The following is a 25,059-nucleotide window of genomic DNA, read 5'->3' as shown; positions in this document are numbered from 1 at the left end:
GGACAGAGTGGTGTGGCGCTCTATTCTCTCTGCCTACCCCTGCGGGGAAGCGGCGTGATGGTTAGTTAGTTAGTTAGAACCACTATTTATTGGTTATTTAACCGATTTGAATAAGAAACTTGTCATCATCAAGGTTAAACAATAATGAATTCTCTTAAAATCAATATAAAAAAATCATCTTTCATTTTCTTACTTTCTCTCAAGTATTTGACATAATTCTTCGTGCTAAGTTTTCCTCAGTCTTATTTCGGTCCTATTCCTAACAAAATTTGTCAAAATTTTTTTTCTCTTATTTATATATTTATTGTCCGCCTCCGTAGTGTAATGGTCAGCACGCTCGGCTACCGTTCTGGAGGTCCCGGGTTCGATTCCCAAGGGGGGTAAAAATAATTATATAAGTGATTTTTTCACTGTAATATTTATTCAATATTACCATGGACTGGTACCTGAAGCGGAGGGCTGATCACCTTTCCTTCATAAGTAAAACGATCATGATAACACTGCGTTTATAAGACACAGTGCCCTATGCACCATTGGGGTGCGGATAAGGGTTTTATTATTATTTATTATTATTATTTATATAAAATCACTTTAAATTATAATGATTTACAAACACAGTTATATTTCTATTATAAAATGAAAATCACAAAAGCATTGCTACAAATATAAATTATAAATAACATTGTTCTTGATTCACGTACCCAAACACCTCAACCCACCTTTCTTTATATCATTATTTATTTTTTCTTTCTTTTACATTTAACTAGACTGAACCACAGCGTAGCGTGCCCTAGAACTGTATGTAAATATATTACTTCCCTTGAAATGGCTTAGTGCTCAAACCCTTATTATTTCGAGCAAAATCGTTCAAAAAAGGAAAACAAATGAATATAGTAAAAAAATATTTTAAGGCTTACATTATAATAATTTTTCATCTGGAAATCTTATTTATTGTAATTGAAATACTCTTTCGGTAACGAGAAATCCGCTACCAAAAATATTTTAAATAAGAAACAAACCACGAAAAATGTTTAAATTTCAACAGAATTCCTATCCCTCGGATAGCATTCAAGGCGATATGGTTATATGTACCTATATAGATAATATAAACAAGTGTTTTCCATTTCGAATATAAAACCCAAGGGGATGGTTCTGTATCGGGTGTTATCAGTCTGAATGACGAATAAATACCGAACCTTCTTCCCCCCATTGCCATTCCAGAAATAACCATAAAAATCTTCACACCGTTCTCAGATGAAATCAAAATTGATGCCGCAACGGCGGAGCGGACACTTTCGGAAATATCCTTATGCAAAGTGTCCCAAAATATGAGCAATAAGAGATCGTGGCAATGGGAACCCAACAACAATAATAATAATTTCACGTAAAAAAGATTTTATTTAAAAATAAGGCTGAAAAAAATACAACGAATGCGTGAAATATGGAAGCGAATCGTGCAGGAAAAACGGGGCAGCTGGAGGCGTTAAGTTACACACACTATAAGACTCGTAAAACGCTTATGTACTGTTCGAAGGTTGTAATCCACAAGGGAGAAGAATACTTGAAAGTATCTTTTAACATATTTTAAAGTATAAATATTCAGTTGTCTGCCTACTAATTGTAGAGGCTAGCGCTTTAGGCTACCGCGCTAGAGGTCCCAGGTTCGATTCCACGAAGAGTCGGAACAAATTATTCGTTATTCAAGATTACCCTGAACAACCACATCTTCTTCATGGTTTAACGATCGAAATAACTTTTATGCAGTACCCTATGTACCAATGGATACAAATAAGGGTTATAAGAAAGAAATCTTGAATGTTTTTTTAGGAAAATATAAAAAAAAACACAGTTAAAAGGTTTGAAAATTAAGACATTATTTTTCTGTGTTATGCAACATTTGTTTTTTTTTAACGTTCTCACATCAATGTTCCTGTATTATGTACAAGACAGGCACCATGGCGTAGTTGGGTAGACGCTCAACTGCAAAACTGGCTTCGTCAAGTGCAAAATAAATTCAAGAAAGATTTATTTTCAATTGGTCTAAGTATTTGTGATTTATCTATCACAATTACCTTCCCTTCACAAACTATTCTACCTGCAGACAAGCTTTTAAAATCAGAAGATTTGCTTATTATTCATTATTAGAAAAAAATCTTTAGAGTGTAGGTACGTGATATTTTTTGTGGAAAGGTAAATTTTACTTCAAAAGTGAGAACATCAAATATTTCTAAGAAAATACAGCTAAGAAAATACAAAAACATTTAGGTATCTACTTTATTAAATAGGTCAAAATGTTATATTTTAAATATTTTGGATATTTGCCAACTATTTTGTATATTTTAATATGTATTTTGAAAAAAAAACAATAATTTCAATAATTAATGTCATGAAATATTTTTGTGCACCGATTAAAAATTAGATTCCTTTCCAGCATACACGTACGTGAATAGCCGTACATATCGTGCATATGCATATCTACTATATACGTGAGTTGTATGTACTGGGTTAAGTAGCAATTAGGGGCAGCTTTTATGGCCAGAAGCCTTCGGGTGGTGGCCACGTTATTCGACGCTAAGCGTTAAATATGCCGTAATGCCGCGGTGACGTGAACGTGGGTCGTGACGTACTTTTACGTGGCGCGTCGTAACGATGGGTTATACAATTATTCCACCCTCAACTTGAGTTTCCTGTCCAGAAAGCATTTATAAAAGTGTCATGTCATCTGGAGAAAAACTTTATCCCTTGATAGGTGTGTTATATATATATATATATATATATATATATATATATATATATATATATATATATATATATATATATATATATATATATATTGACCAGTCTGATGATGTCGGTAACGACGAAACCCGGTCGCTGGTCAAATAAAAAAGTGGAAAAGCTAAAACTATTGGTTTTAATCTAATAATATATATATATATATATATATATATATATATATATATATATATATATATATATATATATATATATATATATATATATATATATATATATATATATATATATATATATAGCTATATTTTTATGGATGGATAATATTTGTCTATATTTGGATTGTGTTTATTCGATGTCTTATTTTTCCCCATTTGTCGAGAAAATGATATCAGCCAGAATGCATGGTAATTTGAAGCCGATTTATGGTATTTTCCATCACTCTTTCCAGAACCCCATTATGAGCGACGAGGCCTATTTCCATCTCTGTGGAGATGTTAATAAGCAGAATAACTTTTATGTTGGTTGGTAAACATTAAATAATTTTGATTTTAATATGATGGATTGACTTAAATAAACACGTTTTATAAAAATCAATTCAGTTTAATTTTTCTCACCGAAACAACACGCCGAAATAGTGACGTTGTACAATTAAAATCGTCGTTTAGTTATGTTAACTCAACGTGCAAAATAAGCACCTTCTGACAAAACTATTCGTTTGTCATTTGTCCATCAAAAATAGAATAGCAAACGTTACACGTGCATGTAATGATCCCTTGAACCAGCCAATGATAATTCTTAAGCTCTGTAAAATCCCAAATTTCCCTATTCTTTTTATCTTTGTTGAGATCCAAAAATCTTAAGGGTTGTTGTTGGTTATAACCATTATATATTTGAGTTCATGTACTCATAAAACATATACGATGATCTCGTCAAATTGAGATGTCGCAGTCATGCGTCCATGGCACTTATATTCATATCGCTCCTTTAAACCCGTCATATATCAAAAAACTTGATTTTTCAGGAGATCATTTTTAAAGATTAAGAATATAGTAAAATGTATTAAAAATAAATATCAAGCCACTTATCAAACTTTTTACTGTACAAAATATCTTTTTAAGTAAAACCTGAATGTTTTTTCTTCATTTGAAAAATACTTAGTATTTAAAAAAATTAAAATAAACAGTACCTTTCCTTCAAAATGCAAAAACAACACTTTCTGCCCTGTAGCGGGTAAATATTAAGTTTAAAATATGCAGCTTTTACTGGGATATATTACATTTTCTGGGCATTCCAAAAACATGCACAACTGAAAATTTACGGTTTTTTTTTATGTATGACGTTGTTGATAGGAGTGAGCGATATATTAGATTACGAAAGCCAATTCGAATTTTATTATGACCAAGCAAACGGGATAAGCCAAATGTTATTAGGATGGCGTCCAAAGACAAAGACAATTCGTGATTCATAGCTTAATGAAGTTCAACATAAATTGACAAAAGGTCCAAATCGTTTAGATAATAATATAATAGGAATTATAGTATATAATGTTATTGATGAAGGAGTTAACGTTAAAACAGTGGCGTACTGAATAATAATAAATTATGTTAATAATTTCGTATAATTTATACAGCGCCCATTTCGTAAAATTCTACCTCAAGGGCGCTTCACTGTGATTAAATTGAAGAAAAGAATTTTTTTCTTTAATGTTTTTTGCAGATACATTGTGTCACATTTTATAAACTTTATTAAATAAAACAACTTTGTTTTAACCAATTTTTACTTGTACACTTTTTCCAACCGGTTTCGACAAGAACCTTGTCATCCTCAAGGTTTATGTACTTTTTTAAAATTATATTAATATTAGAATTTTTGAGTATTTCAATGATTAAGAAAAATGGAAAAATGGTTCGAAAAATCCATGATAAAACTTAAACATTTTCGCCAAAATCAGATCAATTTTCGAAAAAACGATGTATGGTAAATGTCCCAGATATTTGGTAGATGTGTAATGTACATATCGCTCACTCCTTTCAAGAACGTCATAACGTCAAGAACATCAAAATACTTTTTAGGAGAACGTTTTTAAAGTTTAAAAATATAATACAATGTATTAAAAATATATATCAAGCCACTTACTGAACTTTTTACTGTGCAACAGATCTTTTTAGGTAAAATGTGAAGTTTTTTTCTCCATTTGAAAAATATTTAGATTATCGAAAAAAATAATTAAACAATACTTTTTCTTCAAAATAAAAAACAACACGTCGTACAAGTAATTCTATGACATATAATGGAAAAACAATCTGAAATACCTTAATTTTAGCAGGAATATAACTCTGTGGCTAAATTTTTAATATTCTTCGTGTGAAAGGTCGCTTAGATAACGAGCAACCCTTCTCATTTTCAACAAAGCTTTTATTTTATTTTTTCACTGACAGATTAAGCTGCCTGGTTTATTTTCACGTAAATGGCACAGTTTCGCAAACATGCATTTTGTTTATTATTTTTTGACATCTCATCAAAGATGAAGAAGAATATGGAAGTCTGGGCATTTACGGGGCTGACGACCGTCATAGGCTGGTTTAAGTGATCACTTTACACACGTGTAACATTCACCAATTCTACCCATTATTGACAACCACATTACTCAAATTCTTGGAAGTTCTATATATATATGAACCAATTTAGAAACCTTGTTCTTGAATCACTAGAACTTCACTAGAGACACCTATTGGTGAGATGTAAAGAAGCTTTTTACCAAGCAGAAACTCTATTATTAGTATGTGAGGTCCGAATTCTGGATTATAATCACACACATGAGAAACGCCAGAAAATACCATTTTCATTTTTATTATTAAGCTTATAATTTGACCAGATAATTTATTTTGCAGATAATTTTATTTATTTATTTATTTATTTTTATATTGCATTTTGTTATTATATTTTACACTGATACCTAAACGTATTTACAGGATTTACGGCCTGTTATATACAGGTTCGAAACATGAATGTAACTTCCGAAATTAGGGTAGATTGGCTGTCGATCACGGGTTAAATGGTTAATGTTTATTCCTCAAACCAGTCTTTGACAGGTTATAAGCCCTTAAAATACCCAAACACCCACATTTTTTCACCTTTATTGAGATATCAATACAAATAACTTTTAAATAGAGACAAACAGTGAACAAAGATTTGGACGCGCTGATAATATTGTGACAAATATTTGTAAAAATATTTGTTTCATTAAAAAAAACAGGCGTTTTTGTCCGCCTCCGTAGTGTAATGGTCAGCACGCTCGGCTACCGTTCTGGAGGTCCCGGGTTCGATTCCCAAGGGGGGTAAAATAAATATAAGTGACTTTTTCACTGTAATATTTATTCAATATTATCATGGACTGGTACCTGAAGCGGAGGGCTGATCACCCTTCCTTCGTGTGTAAACGATCAAGATAACACTGCGTTTATATGACACAGTGCTCTATGCACCATTGGGGTGCAGTTAGGGGTTTAAAAAAAAACAAGTATCATATTTTTCAGCTGCTACGTATATTAAAATGTAAAATCTGGATGATTTTTTTTAACATTACATAAAGGTCTGTGGTAACTGATAAAACTAACTAGACTTAAATAAAGATTTTGAGGAGAGCTAAAGCATGTTAAAGAAGGTATGAATAGAAGCAAATAAAACTTCAAATAAAATTTAAGTACATAGTTTCTGTAGTTTCTTCACCAAGAAGTTATTTTTTTTACATTTATAAATCTCCACATAGATGAAGAACTTCCGTAAGCTCGAATATGAAGCTTCATGAGATTTATGTTATATATGTATAAGTTCCAAGAATTTGAGTATTGTGATTTATTTGAGTAGTGATCAATCTTGGGTTGAATGATGAATATTACACTTATATAAAGTGATTACTTAAACTTTACTTTGACAGGTCGTATGCCCTGTAAATACTCAAACTTCTATATTCTTCTTTATGTTGAGAATTCATTATCTCTGAAGAGTCTTAAACTAACCATATATATTTTTAATTTTTTCAAATTTTGGACTTGTTTCCTTTTGTTTCTCAGGTACAGATATGCATCTGGCGAAAATTAGTTTATTCTACATTGTAATGGCCAAACTCAACACTAAACAATAAAAACTATGTGGCCCAAGGTACGGTACCCTGAGATGGCCCAAGGTACGGGACTCACATTTAGACAATCAAATTGAAGGTCACGTTTTTGAGGGTATAATATTCTTGAATAATAAGATGTTTTTGAAGAGCCAGTATAATTGAATTAATATGTAAGTACTTCGGCTCAACACAGGCCATGCCAAGAGCCTTAATACATTAAGTAAAAAAATGTATGTATCTATAAAATAAAAAAAATAAATAATCAGTTAACAGATGCATACAAATAAGAAAAAACAAATTATCGGAGTGTTACAATGATTAAAGAAAACACTTCGTTTTTTACCACTTGAGTTTTATTATAGACTACATGTTTCAGAAGTTAAACTTCCATCATTCAGGTCTGTATAATAATGTTATTATACAGACCTGAATGATGGAAGTTTAACTTCTGAAACATGTAGTCTATAATAAAACTCAAGTGGTAAAAAACGAAGTGTTTTCTTTAATCATTGTAACATGTCTTACCACAAAGTTAATGCCGAAACAATAAATAGAAAAGTTACTTGAAAATTTTACTTTTGATGCACGAAAACCTTTTTTTTTAATTTTACCAAAAATACTCGTTGTCTCACCGCGTCACACATATAATATACTGGCGGCTAAAAGACATTTACTACTTTCTGACATTTTTTTTGAGAATATTTACATCGATGGCCGTCGTGAACCGATGGCCCAAGGTACGGGCCTGCCCAAGGTACGATCCTCTCCCCTACCATGTTTTTAACAAGCTGCATAATGTTATTTTTTATCATATCCCTAAAAATAAAAAAATAATAAAAAATAAATTCTATTCACTTTCCCAAATTATTTCTAATTTCATTATCATCTATGTTTGTTGAAATACCGAATAAATTCACGTTTTCTTTTCCGCTGAAACGAATGCTGAAAACCTACCCCCATACAATATATCTTCCAGTTCCAGCTGACAGAAGTTGACATTCGCATTCCCCTTAATGCGGTCAAGCTGTGTATGACGTCACCCCAACATTGGGCCTATTTTGCGAAGAAATTGTATGGAAGAATACGAACCATGAATGTAAATTGCTTCAAACATTGCCAAAGGGACGCTCGACTAGTTTAACTAAACAAAAACGTCGCGCCCTTACCATTGAAAGCGTCAAAGTAATGTATTTAATTCATTTACTTTAATAGGGCGCAGTTTGTACCCGGAAGGGTGGCTCGTTTAACGCAAAAATTAAACACATTGTTCTCCAAATATAATAAAAGGACCTACCTTGAAAACTTACGTTTTCTCTCGACAGGGGTGGCTAGATTTACATGCCTGTTTTTAAGAGATTAGAGATTAGCCTCCTGCGGTGTCGAATCCTAGTTGTTGATCCATCTCTTTAGTGATCTGCCCGGGAGTCGTCTGCCTAGGAGTAGGCCGTACATTGCAATGTGACGGAGTCGGAGTCTGGTTTCATTCTCCTCACATGCGCATATCATTGTTTCCTTCGTTGTCTTCCCCACCTATGACATCTTCGATCTCGCATATTTCCCTTGTCCTGGCGTTCCTTATTCTCGTAGTCTCGTAGACTCTTGCCAGATATGCTTCTTGGAGTCTTATTTACACTTTTTCTATTAAATTATCACTATTTTTCAGTAAATAATCTAATATGTATGGAAATCGTTACTTTAATTTCATCGTATTATAATATATTTGAAGAAAGAATGTAAGGCTGATAAGCATTGCAAATAAATTAGGACTGGTATATTTTGTATTTGAAAATAATTGTTAACTTTGTGGTATGGTAATATAACACTTTTGCTATCGTTGATCGTTCATTTTTTGTATATACCACTAATTTATTTTATTTTATTTTATTTAACACATTTTTCTCCAAGTATAATTCAGAAGACTATCTAGAAAACTTATATGTTCTCTTGATAGGGGTGTCTAGATTAATAATATAATCACTCTTACAAAAAATATGTCTTAAGTTTTTGTTCAATAAAATAATATGGCAATATGGAATTTCTAATGTCAATTTAATATTTTTGGAAAAGATCATAATTTAAGGAAAGAATGCAAGGCTGAGATAGACATTGGCGATAAATTAGGATTTTTTATTATTATTTGAAAAGCGTTGTTACCTTTGTGGTATGGTAATATAACACTCTCTTTATCATTTATCGTTCATTTTGTATAAATACCACTTGAAAACTATTGAAAAGTAGTATCTATTACACAAAACAAACGATGAATGATTATAAGGAGAGTGTTAAGGCCTTACTCGCAATAATAGTATTCATTAATAGTCCGCCTGCAATGAGAGTCGCTCAACAGTTCAAGCTCGATTTTAAAATATATATTAATACATATATATTGGATTTTTGTTTGTGTTATTAGAATATGTATTGCAAAAATATATATATATATTATTACTTATGTATAACTCTAAAGCTTTGTAATAGAGACAAGCTCAATATAAGCTCCCAGGAACACATTTGTTTTTAGGTGCAATATAGTTTTCAGTAGGTTAATAAAATCGTAAAATAAATTATGAAATTTTTCAGTTTTAAAAAAGTCTCTGTAAGAAAATAAATTAATTTACGAGTTGGAATGGAAGAGAGAGTATATACGATGTAATGTGAACGTGGATTTCATGAATGTCATTATTTGTTTCAGCGTGAAAACAGAACTGCAGAACAGCGGAGCCTTATCCAGGCTGTATATAGCCAACGCGGCCCGCAAGGATTCTGGCAATTACACGTGTGCTTTGGAGGATGTCTCTACCACCACTGTAGCAGTCCACGTGCTAAGAGGTAGGATTTATATAAATAATATAATTTAAGTTTTGTACTGACATTTCTTGGTGAAACTGCATTTTATAGAATAATATACAAAGTGGTAAATAGTTTTTTCCACATAAATTTTATTTGACCAGCGACTGGTTTCGTCGTAACTGACATTAATCTGATGATGTCGGTTACGATGAAATTTAAATTTATATAAGTAATTCATTACCTCCAACGTTTGAATAAATTATCTTAATTGAGTGATTTTTTTTATTTACCTTGAAATCTTTATAAAATATATGTAAGATTCATTCCAAATTATTTTACATACTAAGAAACACTTTAAAAACATGTTTTTTTCCATTTAACTATTATTTTGATTAGTTATTCAAATTAAAGTAGTGTTGTTATCGATCATGGGTAGAATGGTGTATGTTTCACGTGTAAAATTTTACTTATTTATTTAATATGGTTACAAAAGTTTTCAAATGATTTAAATAATTTTCTAGAAATTTTTACTCTACATTCTTAAAATAAATAACGCGGTTCTCTTCAAAACAAAGTATAATCTCTTGTGCTTGGAGAGGGACTTACACTTATATTTTTTTGTTTATGTTTGTTGGTAATATAATTTGCTTTTATTATAACTTTTTTTGTTTTTTTTTCGTGGATTAACATGGATAATTCTATACAATATTTTGAGAAATAAAAAAACCTTTTTTTTATCCACTGACATTTTTATTAACCAACTGGTTTCGGCAACAACCTGTTGCCTTCTGCAGGGTTTAATTTATGACTTCGTAAACCCTGAAGAGGACAACAGGTTGTTGCCGAAACTAGTTGGTTAGTAAAAATGTGAGTGGATCAAAAAACAAAGTCTTTTTATTTCTCAAAATAATATATTTAAATGATCCACAAAGTTAATGATTTCAATATCCAAAACATAGATATAATTCATTTAAATGTAACGTGTGATAAATTAATCTAGCCTGATGTGGGTAAAAAGCACTGTTAATCAAAAATTTCTTTATTCTTCTTCATCTACGTTCAGATATCAAAAGAAATAAACTTTTTATTGTTGAATTAAATTCGATATTTAATACGTCGTTTTATTTCAGGCGAAAACCCTCTTGCAATGCAACGCGGAGCGTCATCCGATCAGCAACCTCTCGCTATTTCTTCACTCCTGGTAATATTACTCATTATCAGATGACAATTGATCTGCCAAATATGAAAACATAAAAAAAACACCTTACACACGTCATCAAATATATATATGTTAAAAAATTCTTTTAAAAATGGATCTGAGTCTCTTTCCTCGAATGTGAAATCCCTAAATATGTCTTCAAAGTATAATGGCATAATCTTTAGATAAGTATTTACATTTTTTTAAATTTATATTTTACTTGGTATATACCAGTACTTCGTAAAATCTATTATGACACGTGTTGGAATGCGTTCCGCATCATTTTTGAACACCGCGTTTAAAAATAACACAGAATGCATCGAAACACGTGTCACATGTAACGAAATTGATTTTTTTGACGTTTTTGCTTATTTCACTTACTGTGGACAAATATGTTATTCAGGTTTTTCAAAAAAAGGGACTCAGATAAAAACCCATGTATATACGTATATTATAATACAATACTCGTATGTAACGTTAAATTATACTTTATAAAATGCATTAAATTACAAGTTACAATATGTAAGGTTACACATATAAGGTTACATGTGCTTCTATGTATGTGAGGTTTAAAGTTCGTAATACAATATCGATAAATATATTACCGTAGATAATTTAAATATTTACGTTCAACAATTGTAATACATTATATTTTATATGACTGTTCTACGAGATTGTAAATACTATTAAAATTAATTAACAAGTAATTTGTATTCATAATTATAGTACGTAATGATATTAACCTTTCCTCCTCAACTCCTTACCTTTACAGATTCATTATAAAATATAATGTCCTAATTATTTAGCCCCTGTGGTGTAATGGTTAGCGTGTTTAGCAACCACCTGGGTTCGATTCCCAGGGGGGGGGGGTGAAATAAAATATTACTGATACACTATCATATTATTTTAATATTACCCTGGACTGGTCCTTGAAGCTCAGGAGTGATGACCTCACCTTCATGTAAAATATCAAGATAACACTACGCCAATATGATGCAGTACCCTATGCACCATTGTGCAACACTCTCCTTATCATTTATCGTTCACTTGGTGTCATACCACTTTAAATAAATCAAAGTGGTATTACACAAAGTGAACGATGAATGATAAGAAAAGTGTTATATTACCATACCACAAAGTTAACAATGCTTAATATACAAAAAATTGTCATTATTTATTGATTCGGTATTTGTGTACGAGGTACACAACACCGGGAAGGGAGGATTAATTTGAATTATCTAACTTTCACTACTTAATTTCAACTTACATAATATTTATTGTAAGTGATTTGAAAATAATATTTATATTATTTACATGTATTACGACCGTAAAAAAAATCACTTTAAAATATCTGTAAAATTTTCTAAATAGTTTATTAAATACGAATGAAGTATTTACTTTAAAACAAAAGCAAACATGAGAGCTTTGAACATTTCAAAGAGATTTTAAACTTCAAATTTCCATTTATGATCTCTCTTCAAATATGTAAATATGTATATATTTTCAAGTAGCTACCTTTACAAAATATTAAAAGCAATCTTTGCTTTATATTTAAAAACACACAAAATTACTTTATTTAAATTAGTTTCAATCTTTAAGTATCTTCATTTTAATTATTTATTAGAAAAAATTATATAATGTACACTCACATTATATTATATGTTAAAATGTGGATTTTATAATTTGGAAAAGAATAACAGCTATGATTGTTACTACACTATGGCTGCATACCTGTACTTGTATAAGTTTCCGTAATGTGGACAAGCTACTATGTACCTTGAGGCAAAGTCTTTAAAAACAAATCATTCAGATCCTTACATTTATTTAATCTACAACATTTTGAGTGTGTCCAAATACTTGTTCACAAAATCTGGATTATCTCCAATTACAGGAGTTATTTTCATATTATTTTTTAACATCTCATCAAAGAATTTGAGTAGTGTGGTTGTCAATAATGGGTAGAATTGGTGAATGTTACACGTGTGTAAAGTGATCACTTAAACCAGCCTATGACGGTCGTCAGCCCCGTAAATGCCCAGACTTCCATATCCTTCTTCATCTTTGATGAGATGTTAAAAAATAATATGAAAATAACTCCTGTAATTGGTGATAATCCAGATTTTGTGAACAAGTATTTGGACACACTCAAAATGTTGTAAATAAATTATCTGGTCAAATTATAAGCTTAAATAAAAATGAAAATGGTATTTTCTGGCGTTTCTCATGTGTGTGATTATAATCCAGGATTCGGACCTCACATACTAATACAAGAGTTTCTGCTTAGTAAAAAGCTTCTTTACATTCCACCAATAGATGTCTCTAGTGAAGTTCTAGTGATTCAAGAACAAGGTTTCTAAATTGGTTCATATATATAGAACTTCCAAGAATTTGAGTAGTGTGGTTGTCAATAATGGGTAGAATTGGTGAATGTTACACGTGTGTAAAGTGATAACTTAAACCAGCTGATGACGGTCGTCAGCCCCGTAAATGCCCAGACTTCCATATTCTTCTTCATCTTTGATGAGATGTTAAAAAATAATATTTATTTAATCATTTTTTTAAATAAAAAATATATTTATACTAATGGTGGATAAAAAATATGATATAACACATATATATAAAATATATTAAAAATGTTTTCAGTCCAATATATTTATTTTAATTTAAGTTTTACTTGGTAAATAATACTATTTCTGTAGATAGATATTACCACAAACCAATTCAATAAGTGAAACCAATATTTTGAGACTAATAATGTTTTGCATTAGAAGAGAATGAATGTGGGAAGTAATTTCCGTAAAGGAATGATATCTGTTTAAGAATACAACATTTGTTTTATATTAATTTCATCATGAAATTCCTTAAATATTTATACATATCGCTCACTCCTTTCAAGAACGTCATAAATCAAAAATCGTCAATTTTAAGTTGCGCGTGTTTTCAGAATGCCCAGAAAATGTACTATATCCCAGCAAAAGAAGCATATTTTTAATTTAATATTTACCCGCTATAGGGCAGAAAGTGCTGTTTTTGCATTTTGAAGAAAAGGTGTCGTTTATTATTTTTTTGAAATAAACTAAATATTTTTCAAATGGAGAAAACACCTTCAGGTTTTACCTAAAAAGACCTGTTAGTAAAGTAAAAAGTTCAATAAGTGGCTTGATATTTATTTTTAATACATTGTATTATATTTTTAAACTTTAAAAACGTTCTCCTGAAAAATCAAGTTTTTTGATTTATGACGTTCTTGAAAGGAGTGAGCGATATATTATTCTACCTTGATCTACTTATACTCATTTATCGTTTTTATAAATTATTTCAAAGAGACTTGAGAGAAATGCTAGATATCTACATATAAGTCTCATAAACCTGTAAATAAAAATTCTATGTCTAGAATTGATGTATAAATATTTTATGGACATATATCTTTAATGTGTAATTTAAATTGATATACCATGATATATATGAGGAAAGGATATGTATGGGGAAAGGACAAATATTTGTTAGCGAATTTGGTACTTTTTATTTTACAGCATCGAACAGATTAATTGAAACAAAACTTTTTTTGTTGTATTTTCGTAAAAAAAATTGTAAAATCTTTGGTTTATTAGTTATATCACAAATTTTTAAGTAATATCTTTTTTGGGCATAATCAAAGATTTTACTCTTCTTGGCATCTATTAAAAAACCACGTGGATGCCATTTTTTCGTCTCGAAACCATACCTGAATTATGGATAAAATGAGCTTTTCCACCTTAGTGCGATCAATTTCAGAGAGCCGATTCTTACAGATTGCTGATAGATTTTCAATTGGGTTTATGTCTGGCAAAATTCTTGACCAGTCCAACACAGTTCATTGTTGTGTGAAAAATTTAAACATTGTTTGGATTTGTGGCAGGGGGTTAAATCCTGTTGAAATTTTCCATTACTTTCATTTTATCTATCTCTCTATCTCTGGTAGTATCTTTTCCAGCAGAATTGGGTGATACTTCTCGCTATTCATCATCTCAGTCACTGAAAGAAGCACCCATGGTCCATAATACGAGGAACACCCCCATAACATTTTTTTAGAGGGTGTTCAAAATACAAAAAAAAGGTTTTGTTTCAATTAATCTGTTCGGCACTATATTTGTTTAAATTTATTATTCGGTTAAATGGGTGTGAAACAAATTTACTTTACTGTGTAAGAATATTAGGTTGTGATAATAAGAATTCAATGTAATAAATGTTCATTTATTGAAATGTGTAATAAATAAACAATACCAAACGAAACCTTTTCATTTTAATCCCCTAAAATTGGTTACAAGATAAACTGACTAACTAATTAACCATCACGCCGCTTCCCTGTAGGGGCAGGCAGAGAGAATAGAACTCCACAATTCTCTGTCTTCACAATAATATTTCTCCTATTTGACATTTATGCACCTCCGTGAGGAGGTATATGTATGAACATACCTGTCTTCCATATTCTTCCTCATCTTTGATGAGATTTAAAAAAAATATAAGAAAACTTCAGGTATAAATGTAAACATTCAGACCTGAAGTTGGAAGCTTAGCTTTCGAAACTAGTCGTCACAAAAATAAACTCAAGTGGTAATAAAAAAGTGTTTTCCTTAATAATATCATCTAGGGATAGGCAGAGATACTTGACCAGCTCGATCGTGAGCACTTTCAAGTACCATATATCAAAGACGATAAGTTGGGATGGAGCCAGGAAGAAGAAAAAAATCTATCATGTATAATTTCATGGGTTTGGTCAGGAGTCGAAATAATCGGTGGGTGTTTATGGGGAGATACATGAATGTAAATGAGGCGAAGATTGTTTGCAAAGACATTGCCTCTCTACCTACCCCTGCGGGAAGCGGCGTGTTGGGTAGTTAGCTAGCTATTTATTATGACAGAGTACCTGTCCTTCGAACTAATTATGCGCGGAGTTTACCTATGTTTCATATGGCTAGTGAGTACAACTCATGTTTTAGCCAAGTTGACATTTTCAATTGCGAAAAATCTGTGTTGAAAAGTCGAATGGTGAGAATATTGTCCTCTCAGGATCTTTAAAAACTATGCTTCTGTATGTATGTTCCTACTAGAATCATCGTCACACACACACACACACACACACACACACACACACACACACACACACACACACACACACACACACACACACACACACACACACACACACACACACACACACACACACACCAACACTCACACACATACACATACATACATTCATTCATTTGCTAGATCTACACTAAATATTGTGTACTAATCTTTATGTTTCTGTGGTTAACTATAATTGGCTTGTTTAATGTTTATATTTTAATTATTTTGTTTTATATATGTTGCCGTTGTCAACCCAAATAAAAATTTTAAAAAATATAAAAACTCTGAGTGAGTGTTGAATATTTCCGATTTTCAATAATTTATTTCACGATTATATAGCTGGTTCATTTAACACAAAATGCAAATAATGTTACATTGTAAATCGGGGTTAAATATTATGCTGCCGTTGCACAATGGCCATTCGTACATAGAGCATGATTATAATGCAAACTGTACTTAATGAACCACGAAATATTCACAAAATAACTAATTTAATATATCCACAAGCGATGGGAATTTAAAATTAATGCAATAAACTAGTTGAACAGAAATTATTGGATGACAGTTCATGAAGAATATTAGGTTTTTAACAACAATTTTTTTTTAATTAAATTAAGTTTATTTCTTGAATGCTTTTTGCAGATACTTTGCGGCACATTTTATGAACTTTATAAAATTAAACAACTTTGTATTAACTACTTTCTTATTATTAGTACACTTTAACCTACCGGTTTCAACAAGAACCTTGTCATCATCAGGGTTTATTATATTTTAAAACATTAAAATACTTATTATTAATTACATTTCCTTACCAAAAACTAAATCCTAAATATTATTGCGCATTGCGTAAATGAAGTTTAACTCGGTGACTATCTTAAAAGAAGTATTTTCAAAGTAAAACTTTAATTAGAAATGATAAGATTTTCCCACAAAGTGACTGCAAAAACACTTAATGAAATAAAAAAAACGATTGAGTTTTTTTTTAAACTTTATTATTCCATGTTTTGAATATTGAAAGCTTTAACTTTGTGAATCATTTTGATATATTATTTCGAGAAATAAAAAGACTTTGTGTTTTGATCCACTCGTATTTTTATTAACCAACTAGTTTTGGCAACAACCTGTTGCCCTCTTCAGGGTTTTCTCTTCAGGCCCTAGTCATAAATTAAACCCTGAAGATAGCAACAGGTTGTTGCCGAAACTAGTTGGTTAATAAAAATGCGAGTAGATCAAAACTTAAAGTCTTTTTATTTCTCGAAATATATATATTTATTATTCCATTTCGTCCTTTTCAAACCTTTTTTTTAAATTACCTAACGTCTAAGTGACTCGTAAATCTAGCTACGGCTTATGCAACAGCGCTTATCATGACCCTACTCAGGCTTCAACGTTTTAAGATTCATAGCCTATGCCTACTCGAGAGTGGATTTATTCATTATGTTTAAAGTTACTATAATTTCATGTAATTCATGAGTGAAAATTCTAGGCAAAAACACTAGAGGCTAGAGGCATGAGTTTATACATTTCATTAGTTCTAAGTTAGCAGTGAAGTTTCTAAGGTGTATGATTTATAACCTTTTAAGACCTATTCATTTGGCATTTTTAACTGGTTCCTTTTTTTCCAACCTACATCTCAAACAATTCTGATCTCCCATTACCCATCACACAGTTTTACCAGTTTTATTTCTTATTATTAATAAAGTTATAATTTGCACCCAATTGTGCAACTTAATGAAACGATCTAATAGACCAGTATGATAAAGTCAGTTATGACGAAACCCGGTTACTGGTCAAATAAAATTAATGTGGAAAAAAGTACATACTTGCTTGTTATTTTATTCTATAATTATCATTTATTCACAACATTTTAAGTGGGGTTAAATCTGAGTTTTCTCCACATAGGAGTTAATTTAATCAATTTTTGTATACTCAATACTTAATCCAACATAGGTGGCTGTTGTGAGCTCATATCGCTCGCTCCTTTCAAGAACGTCATAAATCAAAAAACTTGATTTTTCAGGAGAACGTTCTTAATGTTTAAAAATATAACACAATGTATTAAAAATAAACATCAAGCCACTTATTGAACTTTTTACTGTGCAACAGATCTTTTTAGGTAAAACCTGAAGGTTTTTTCTCCATTTGAAAAATATTCAATATATTCAACAAAATAATTAAACAATACCTTTTCTTCAAAATGCAAAGACAACATTTTCAATGCAAAAATATTAAATTAAAAATACGCATCTTTTGCTGGGATAAAGTACATTTTCTGAGCATTTCGAAAACATGCACAACTGAAAATTTCCGATTTTTTATTTATGACGTTCTTGAAAGGAGTGAGCGATATGTTCTATGTCATAAGGTTGATCATATATCTAGGAGTTCTAAAATTAGTGAAGTAGTCAATCGTAGGTAGAATGGTGAACTTTGCACGTGTGTAAAGTGATCACTTAACAACTCTCAGACAAGCCATAACACCTGTAAATATTCGGACTTCCATATTCTTCTTTATCTATTTAGCGATGTCAAAAAATATCATTATCATTAATTCTAGTGAAAGTATTTTAACAGCGCATTCTTCAAAATTTTGTGAAAGGAACATGCGGCAAAATGTTTTGAACCAAAAAATGGCATCCTTTAAAAATAATTTACTCATAAATCTCAGTGATAAATATAAACGAATAAAAATCCGCAGAGATAAATGGATTTGGGACTGCCCTTCGAACCATCTGGGTTTTATTTACAAAGATATTTAAATTTGTCTTCTCAAAAGATTGCATATTTACAAGAGTGAATGGAATATTAAAGAGAATTTAATATTGCGTAGACTTTTCACACAACCAGATTAATCTAGGCGCTCTATGTACATAAGTCTGTTTTAACACTCTCCATATCATTCATCGTTTGCTTTGCGTAATACCACTTGTGTGAACGATGAATGATAAGGAGCGTGTTATATTACCACACCACAAAGTAAACAATGCTTTTAATATACAAAAAGTAAAGCACATTATTTATTTATTAACAACATTTTGAGTGTGTTCAAATACTTGTTTAAAAATCTGGATTATCTACAATTATACGATTTGGACCTCAGTTATATAAATGAAACAGTTTCTGCTCAATAAAAAGCTTCTTTTCATCTCACTAATAGATGTCTCTTGTGAAATTCTAGTGATTCAAGAACAATGTTACGAAATTGGATCATATATATAGAACTTCCAAGAATTTGATAAGTGTGTTTGTCCATCATGGGTAGAATCGATGAAGTTAGACGTGTGTAAAGTGATCACTCAAACCAGCTTATGGCGGTTGTAAGCTCCGTAAATGCCCAGACTTCCATATTCTTCCTTATCTTTTTTGGGATGTCAAAATAATGTTATTAATAAAGATTAAACAACACCTGATTTTAATTGTGAAGCTGAACAGACCATAAGACACATAGTGCAGGGCTGCCGACTCAAAGGGTTTGGTGGTGACCTTCAAGATATCCATGAGGCGACCCCGGAGGCGATAGTCTACCTGACAAGACTGGAACCAAGACTCTAATCCCATAAGACACAACCTACAGGGGTAAAAAAGAAGCCGGAGTCACACAAAAAGTAGTATAAAGTAAGTACGAAGATTACACTCGTAGAGTGCACTAAAAAGCTCGAATGTGTTTGACTTGGTTCAAGTTTGGTACAGAATGCAGATTGAGAATATTTATGATTCCACAAATAGCTATTTTGCCTAACAAACTGTGCCAAAACTTGTACCATCAGCTGCTGTTTTACGATACAATATCCATTGTTTGCGAAACTAAGATTCTTATCACGTTAACAATTTGCATTATTTATTATTATTGCTGTATGCTGTGCATTTTAACACAGTTCTAATGCATCTTCTCTCAGAATGCATTTCCAAAATTAATTTCAAATAGAGATATATTCTTTCAATCTAATCAACAATTAACAGACATTTTCATCATCACAGCATAGATGCAGAAAAATATAAAAGTCTGGGTATTTACAGGGCTTACGACCTCTCATAGGATGGTTAAGTGATCACTTTACATAAGTGCAACATTCACCAATCCTACCCATAATTAACAACCACACAACTCAAATTTTAGGAACTCTTAAATACACTGATTAATCTCGTGACACAGTTTGTATGAGTTCTCAACGGCCATCTTTGTTGGATTGAGAAAAGCTTTTTATTAAGCAGAAAATATTTTTAAACTTTTTTATTTATGTAATGTGATCACTTACCCAGCCTTTGTCATCTGTCACCAACGATGTCGTTAGCCTTGATACCTCTATATTCTTCTTCATCTATGTTGAGGTGTCAAGAATGTGAGAAATAACCCCTAAATGGACATTATTCAAATTCGTGAACAAGTATTTGGACACATTCGAAATGTCACAAAAAAAGAATGCTATAGTAAATTAATACAAAAAGGCTTTAAATCGGTATGTTTTTACATACCGACTGATTGTTATGTCTCTTGACCTGACCTCTTAAATATTTCAATCGGTGTAACAATTCCTATAAGTAAATAATTTTACTTGATTTTTGTATTTTATTTTATTTATTTAGAAATTGAACAGAACATTATCATTAACAATGTATTTACATTTACAATAATAAATAACAAATAAAACTGGTTATTGTAACATTCCAATTACAAAATTTCACAAATCGCTCACTCCTTTCACGAACGTCATAAATCAACTAACCAATAAATCAACTAATAACTTGATTTTTCAGGAGAACGTTTTTAAAGTTTAAAAATATAACACAATGTATTAAAAATAAATATCAAGCCACTTACTGAATTTTTTAGTGTGTAACAGATCTTTTAAAGTAAAACCTGAAGGATTTTTCTCCATTTGAAAAATATTTAGTATATTTAAAATAATAATTAAACAATACCAATCTTTTAAAATGCAAAAACAACAGTTTCTGTCCTGTAGCGGGTAAAGATTATGTTAAAAATATGCCTTTTTTGCTGAGATATAGTACATTTTCTGGGCATTCCGAAAACATGCACAACTGAAAACTGTCGATTTTTGATTTATGACGTTAAATGAGTCAAAAGTAAACAGCAAGAATAAAATATAGCAAAAGTTACGAAGATTAATGGGCAGACTTAATTTAGAGGTAAAGTAAAAATAATAATTAAAAATAAATAAAAAAAAAACGGTTAAAAAATGTACAAGTTTAGAAGAGCAATAAAGTAAAAATAAGTGCTATAAGTCACAGCAAAAAAAACAGTAAACATATAAAACAGAAAACATACGCAACAGATACGTAGCTATTCATATTTCAATACGTAGTATCTTAGTTTGTCTTATTTCCATGTAATAATGTCAGATACCAATTTTTTAAAATCTATAATGGATTTTAATATTTTTGTATCTTTAAAAAAGAAAAATGTGTCTGATTTTCAAACTTTCATAATTTTGTATCATATCGAGATTACAATCTAAGCCGAAAAATACTATTTTTATTTTAGTATTTTATTTCTATTCCAAGCCAGAATCAATTCCGCATTACAATAATATATGTAAAATTCTCGTCAAAGAGGTCTCAATATCAATAAACGATAAAATTCCCCGAAGGGGTTTGACCTGAAGTTTGACAAACGACCTTATACAGGGGTCGGAAACCAGCGATTCATCCCTTGAATTCTCACCCCTAATAAATGGTTTCAAGCCGCACATTCCTTGGGCCATTCGATTTATGTAATTCAATTTTTTGCATTTGTTTTTTTTTGGCGATTAGGAATAAAAATTTTTTTATTCGATTGTAAAAATCTATATTATTCTAAATATATTATTCTTACCCTTATCCGCACCCAATGGTGCATAGGGCACTGCATCACATAAACGTAGTGTTATCTTGATCGTTAACACATGAAAGAAAGGTTATCAGCCCTCCGCTTCAGTACCAGTTCAGGGTAATATTGAATAAATAGAGTGAAAAAATCATTAATATTCATTTGACCCCTCCCCGGGAATCGATCCCGGGACCTCCAGGGTAAATTAATATTAGAGTGAAAAATGTGTGTATGTGTGTGTGTGTGTGTGTAAATATAAATACACACACATATTGTGAAAGAATTTGCCAGTTACATATTCCGGAATTTGAGTAGTGTGATTGTCAACCAAGGGTAGAATGATGAATGTTGCACGTGAAGAAGTGATCACAAAATCAGCCTATTACAGGTAGTAAGCCCTGTAAATACCCACACTTTCACATTCTCTTCCACCTACGTTAAGTTGTCAAAATACAGTAATAATAAAAAATACACAAGTATTAATTTATCCTGGAGTGGCAATCTTAAATTAATTTTCATTCATTCATTTCAAACCCTTATCCGCACCCCAATGGTGCATAGGGCACTGCATCATATAAAAGCAGTGTTATCTCGATCGTTTACACATGAAGGAAAGGTGATCAGCCTTCCGCTTCCGGTACCACTCCAACGTAATATTGAATAAATGTAAGAGTGAAAAAAATTAATTACATTTATTTGACCCCCCTGGGAATCGAACCCGGGACCTCCAGTACGGTAGCCGAGTGTGCTGACCATTACACTACGGAGGCGAAATTAATTTTCAACTGGCGGGAATCGAGCCCGCGACGCTAGTTTCGCAGTCGGGCGTCCATCCAACTACGCCGCGACGCTTCTTGGTATTTCTCCTCGAAAAGTTGGTTATCTCTGAAGCACAGACCTAATACTGATTGAAAACGTCCCGTATCAATAGAAATAATATAAGAATATCTCAGTGGGTATCCCATGCTGTTTATCTTGACCAAATTTATAATAAGATGTTCGTCGAACGAACTCTATTCATTTCTTTATTTATCGATTTGGCGTTTAATTTGTAGAATTCCATTTTAATTTTTGTATTAATTGTTGAATCAAACACAGATTTTTGAGTCAAGCAAAGAATAAGGAAGTCTAAACATCAGAAGGCTTGTGACCTGGCACTTGATGTAACGTTCACCATTCTGCCCACTGTAGAATTATTTACAAAGTGCATTAATTTTTGAAAGATGTTTAAATGCAATGTTACGTTATTCCTTTCACATGTCAGTTGTTTTTTTTTATTTTATTATTTATTTACATAAATTGTATACATTTATTTAAAAGTACAAGGATAAAAAATATTTAAAATTAAAATAAATTGCAGAGATCCACCAAGCTACCTTGTGTGTCTTGTCGGTTCTTTTTATGTATTTTTATTGTTTTTATACTAAGTAAAGATATAAACTATTTTACAATTTTCATAGAATTTCATACAAATCTTGATCATTTACCCATTCATTTATTTTGCCTTTGTTCCATATTTTATTTTAACCTCTAACCTCCGTCGGCAACAAATTATTTATTTATTAAGTATTTTATGGATTTGATAATTTTTAGGTCAAATTTGAAAGGTTTCTGTAAATATACGCAAAACACGGAGGAAAGTTCTCAAAGGAAAGTTGGTACGCGGTACAACATTCAAGTTCGTGTAGAGGAAATTTTCTACATTTTGATAATTGTTTTCATACTCTTGTTAATTTGCTTCAGCGTTTTCACGCTGTTAACTTTGCAAAAGCTCAGCTATGTAGATAATCCGTAAGACATACATGTCGTAAGTAAATATTATTAATAAACTTGGGAACATGAGTTCTGCTTTATGGCAGAAATGCTCTGAATATTTGAAACGCACATTTACGAGTGTGTAAGAATATTTAAGGGCGAAAACGTGTATCAAGGGATAGTTTCTTTAAATTATCAGTCTCTGTAGTAAAGTGGTTAGTGCTTTTAGTTACCGTACTGAAGATCCTGTTTTGGATTCCCAAAAACGTCGAAATAATTGAAGTGAATTTTCACTCTTTTATTAATACAATATAATATCTATCCCTGGACCCGTACCTAAAGTGCGGAACTAATCACCTTGCTTTGATGTAATTCACGGACAATATTTTACTACTTATTTAAGATGCACAGTACCCTATGCCCCACAGAGAGAGGATAAAAGTACGATAAAAAATGATATTCTTTCATTCTAAATGTTTACACCACGATATTAAATAATTCCCTACTTATGCATAATAGTCTATGTTGAATACTTTATATTAATATTTATACAACTACTTGTTATGGTGAATGTTGTTAAAAATGAATTTACAAATGTTAAAAAATATAAATAAACATAAATGTATATTTATATATATATATATATATATATATATATATATATATATATATATATATATATATATATATATATATATATATATATATATATATATATATATATATATATATATATATATATATTATATATATATATATATATATATATATATATATATATATATTTATATATATACATATATATATACATATATATATATATATATATATATATATATATATATATATATATATATATATATATATATATATATATATATATATATATATATATATATATATATATATATATATATAAATATACATTTATGTTTATTTATATTTTTTAACATTTGTAAATTCGTCTTCATTTTATCAGCTTCAGCCCATTCAGGATTCAGGAATCGTAAGTTTTTGGTCAAACACTCGTTCATTGTTCTTCCTCGCCCACCCTACTCACCTGATCCCGCTCTTTCTGACTTTTCCTTGTCACCCTCAAAATACCTCTAAAAGGAAGAAGATTTGAGATGATTCTCGAGATTAAGGCAAATGCGACAAAGGAGCTGAAAGATATCACAAAAAGAGCGTTCCAGGACTGTCCAAAATTGGAAACACCGTTGGGATAAGTGTGTGCGTCGAAGAGATGAATACTTTCAAGAGGATCCAGTCATGTGACTTTAAATCAATATTTTTTTATATACATAAAATATTAGAAGTAAAGTCACACTTTAATAGTCGAAAGCTCAAAAATTCAACAACAAAAAATATAACTCTAGAAAAATGTCTTGGTATTCTAACTTAATTTTTCGTTGGTAAGTCCCAAAATTGGCATCACTCAACCCCTTTTCCTAAAACGTTATAAGTTATGTCACACCACAAAATTTTAATCCTATTCGAAAACATAAAAATGTAACAGAAAAT

At 30.8% G+C, this 25,059-nt stretch overlaps 1 protein-coding gene across 1 annotated transcript in view; it reads left to right on the top strand.

Moving 5' to 3' along the window:
* Positions 1-11,261, top strand: part of LOC148302092 (opioid-binding protein/cell adhesion molecule-like) — a 92,448-nt gene extending 81,187 nt beyond the window's left edge. Inside the window, exons 5-6 of the mRNA XM_088272200.1 lie at positions 9,549-9,685; positions 10,777-11,261. Of these exons, the coding sequence (XP_088128326.1) occupies positions 9,549-9,685; positions 10,777-10,871 (232 nt within the window). The 3' untranslated portion in view covers positions 10,872-11,261. The remainder of the gene's footprint in view (positions 1-9,548; positions 9,686-10,776) is intronic.
* Positions 11,262-25,059: the final 13,798 nt, after the last annotated feature.

This window comes from Brachycentrus maculatus, unplaced genomic scaffold, assembly GCF_059751285.1.
Source record: "Brachycentrus maculatus isolate JH-2025_06_01 unplaced genomic scaffold, ASM5975128v1 h1tg000482l, whole genome shotgun sequence".
Lineage (NCBI taxonomy): Eukaryota > Metazoa > Arthropoda > Insecta > Trichoptera > Brachycentridae > Brachycentrus > Brachycentrus maculatus.
Note: the sequence above shows the minus strand (reverse complement) of the source record. Positions and strands in the feature narration are given on the sequence as shown.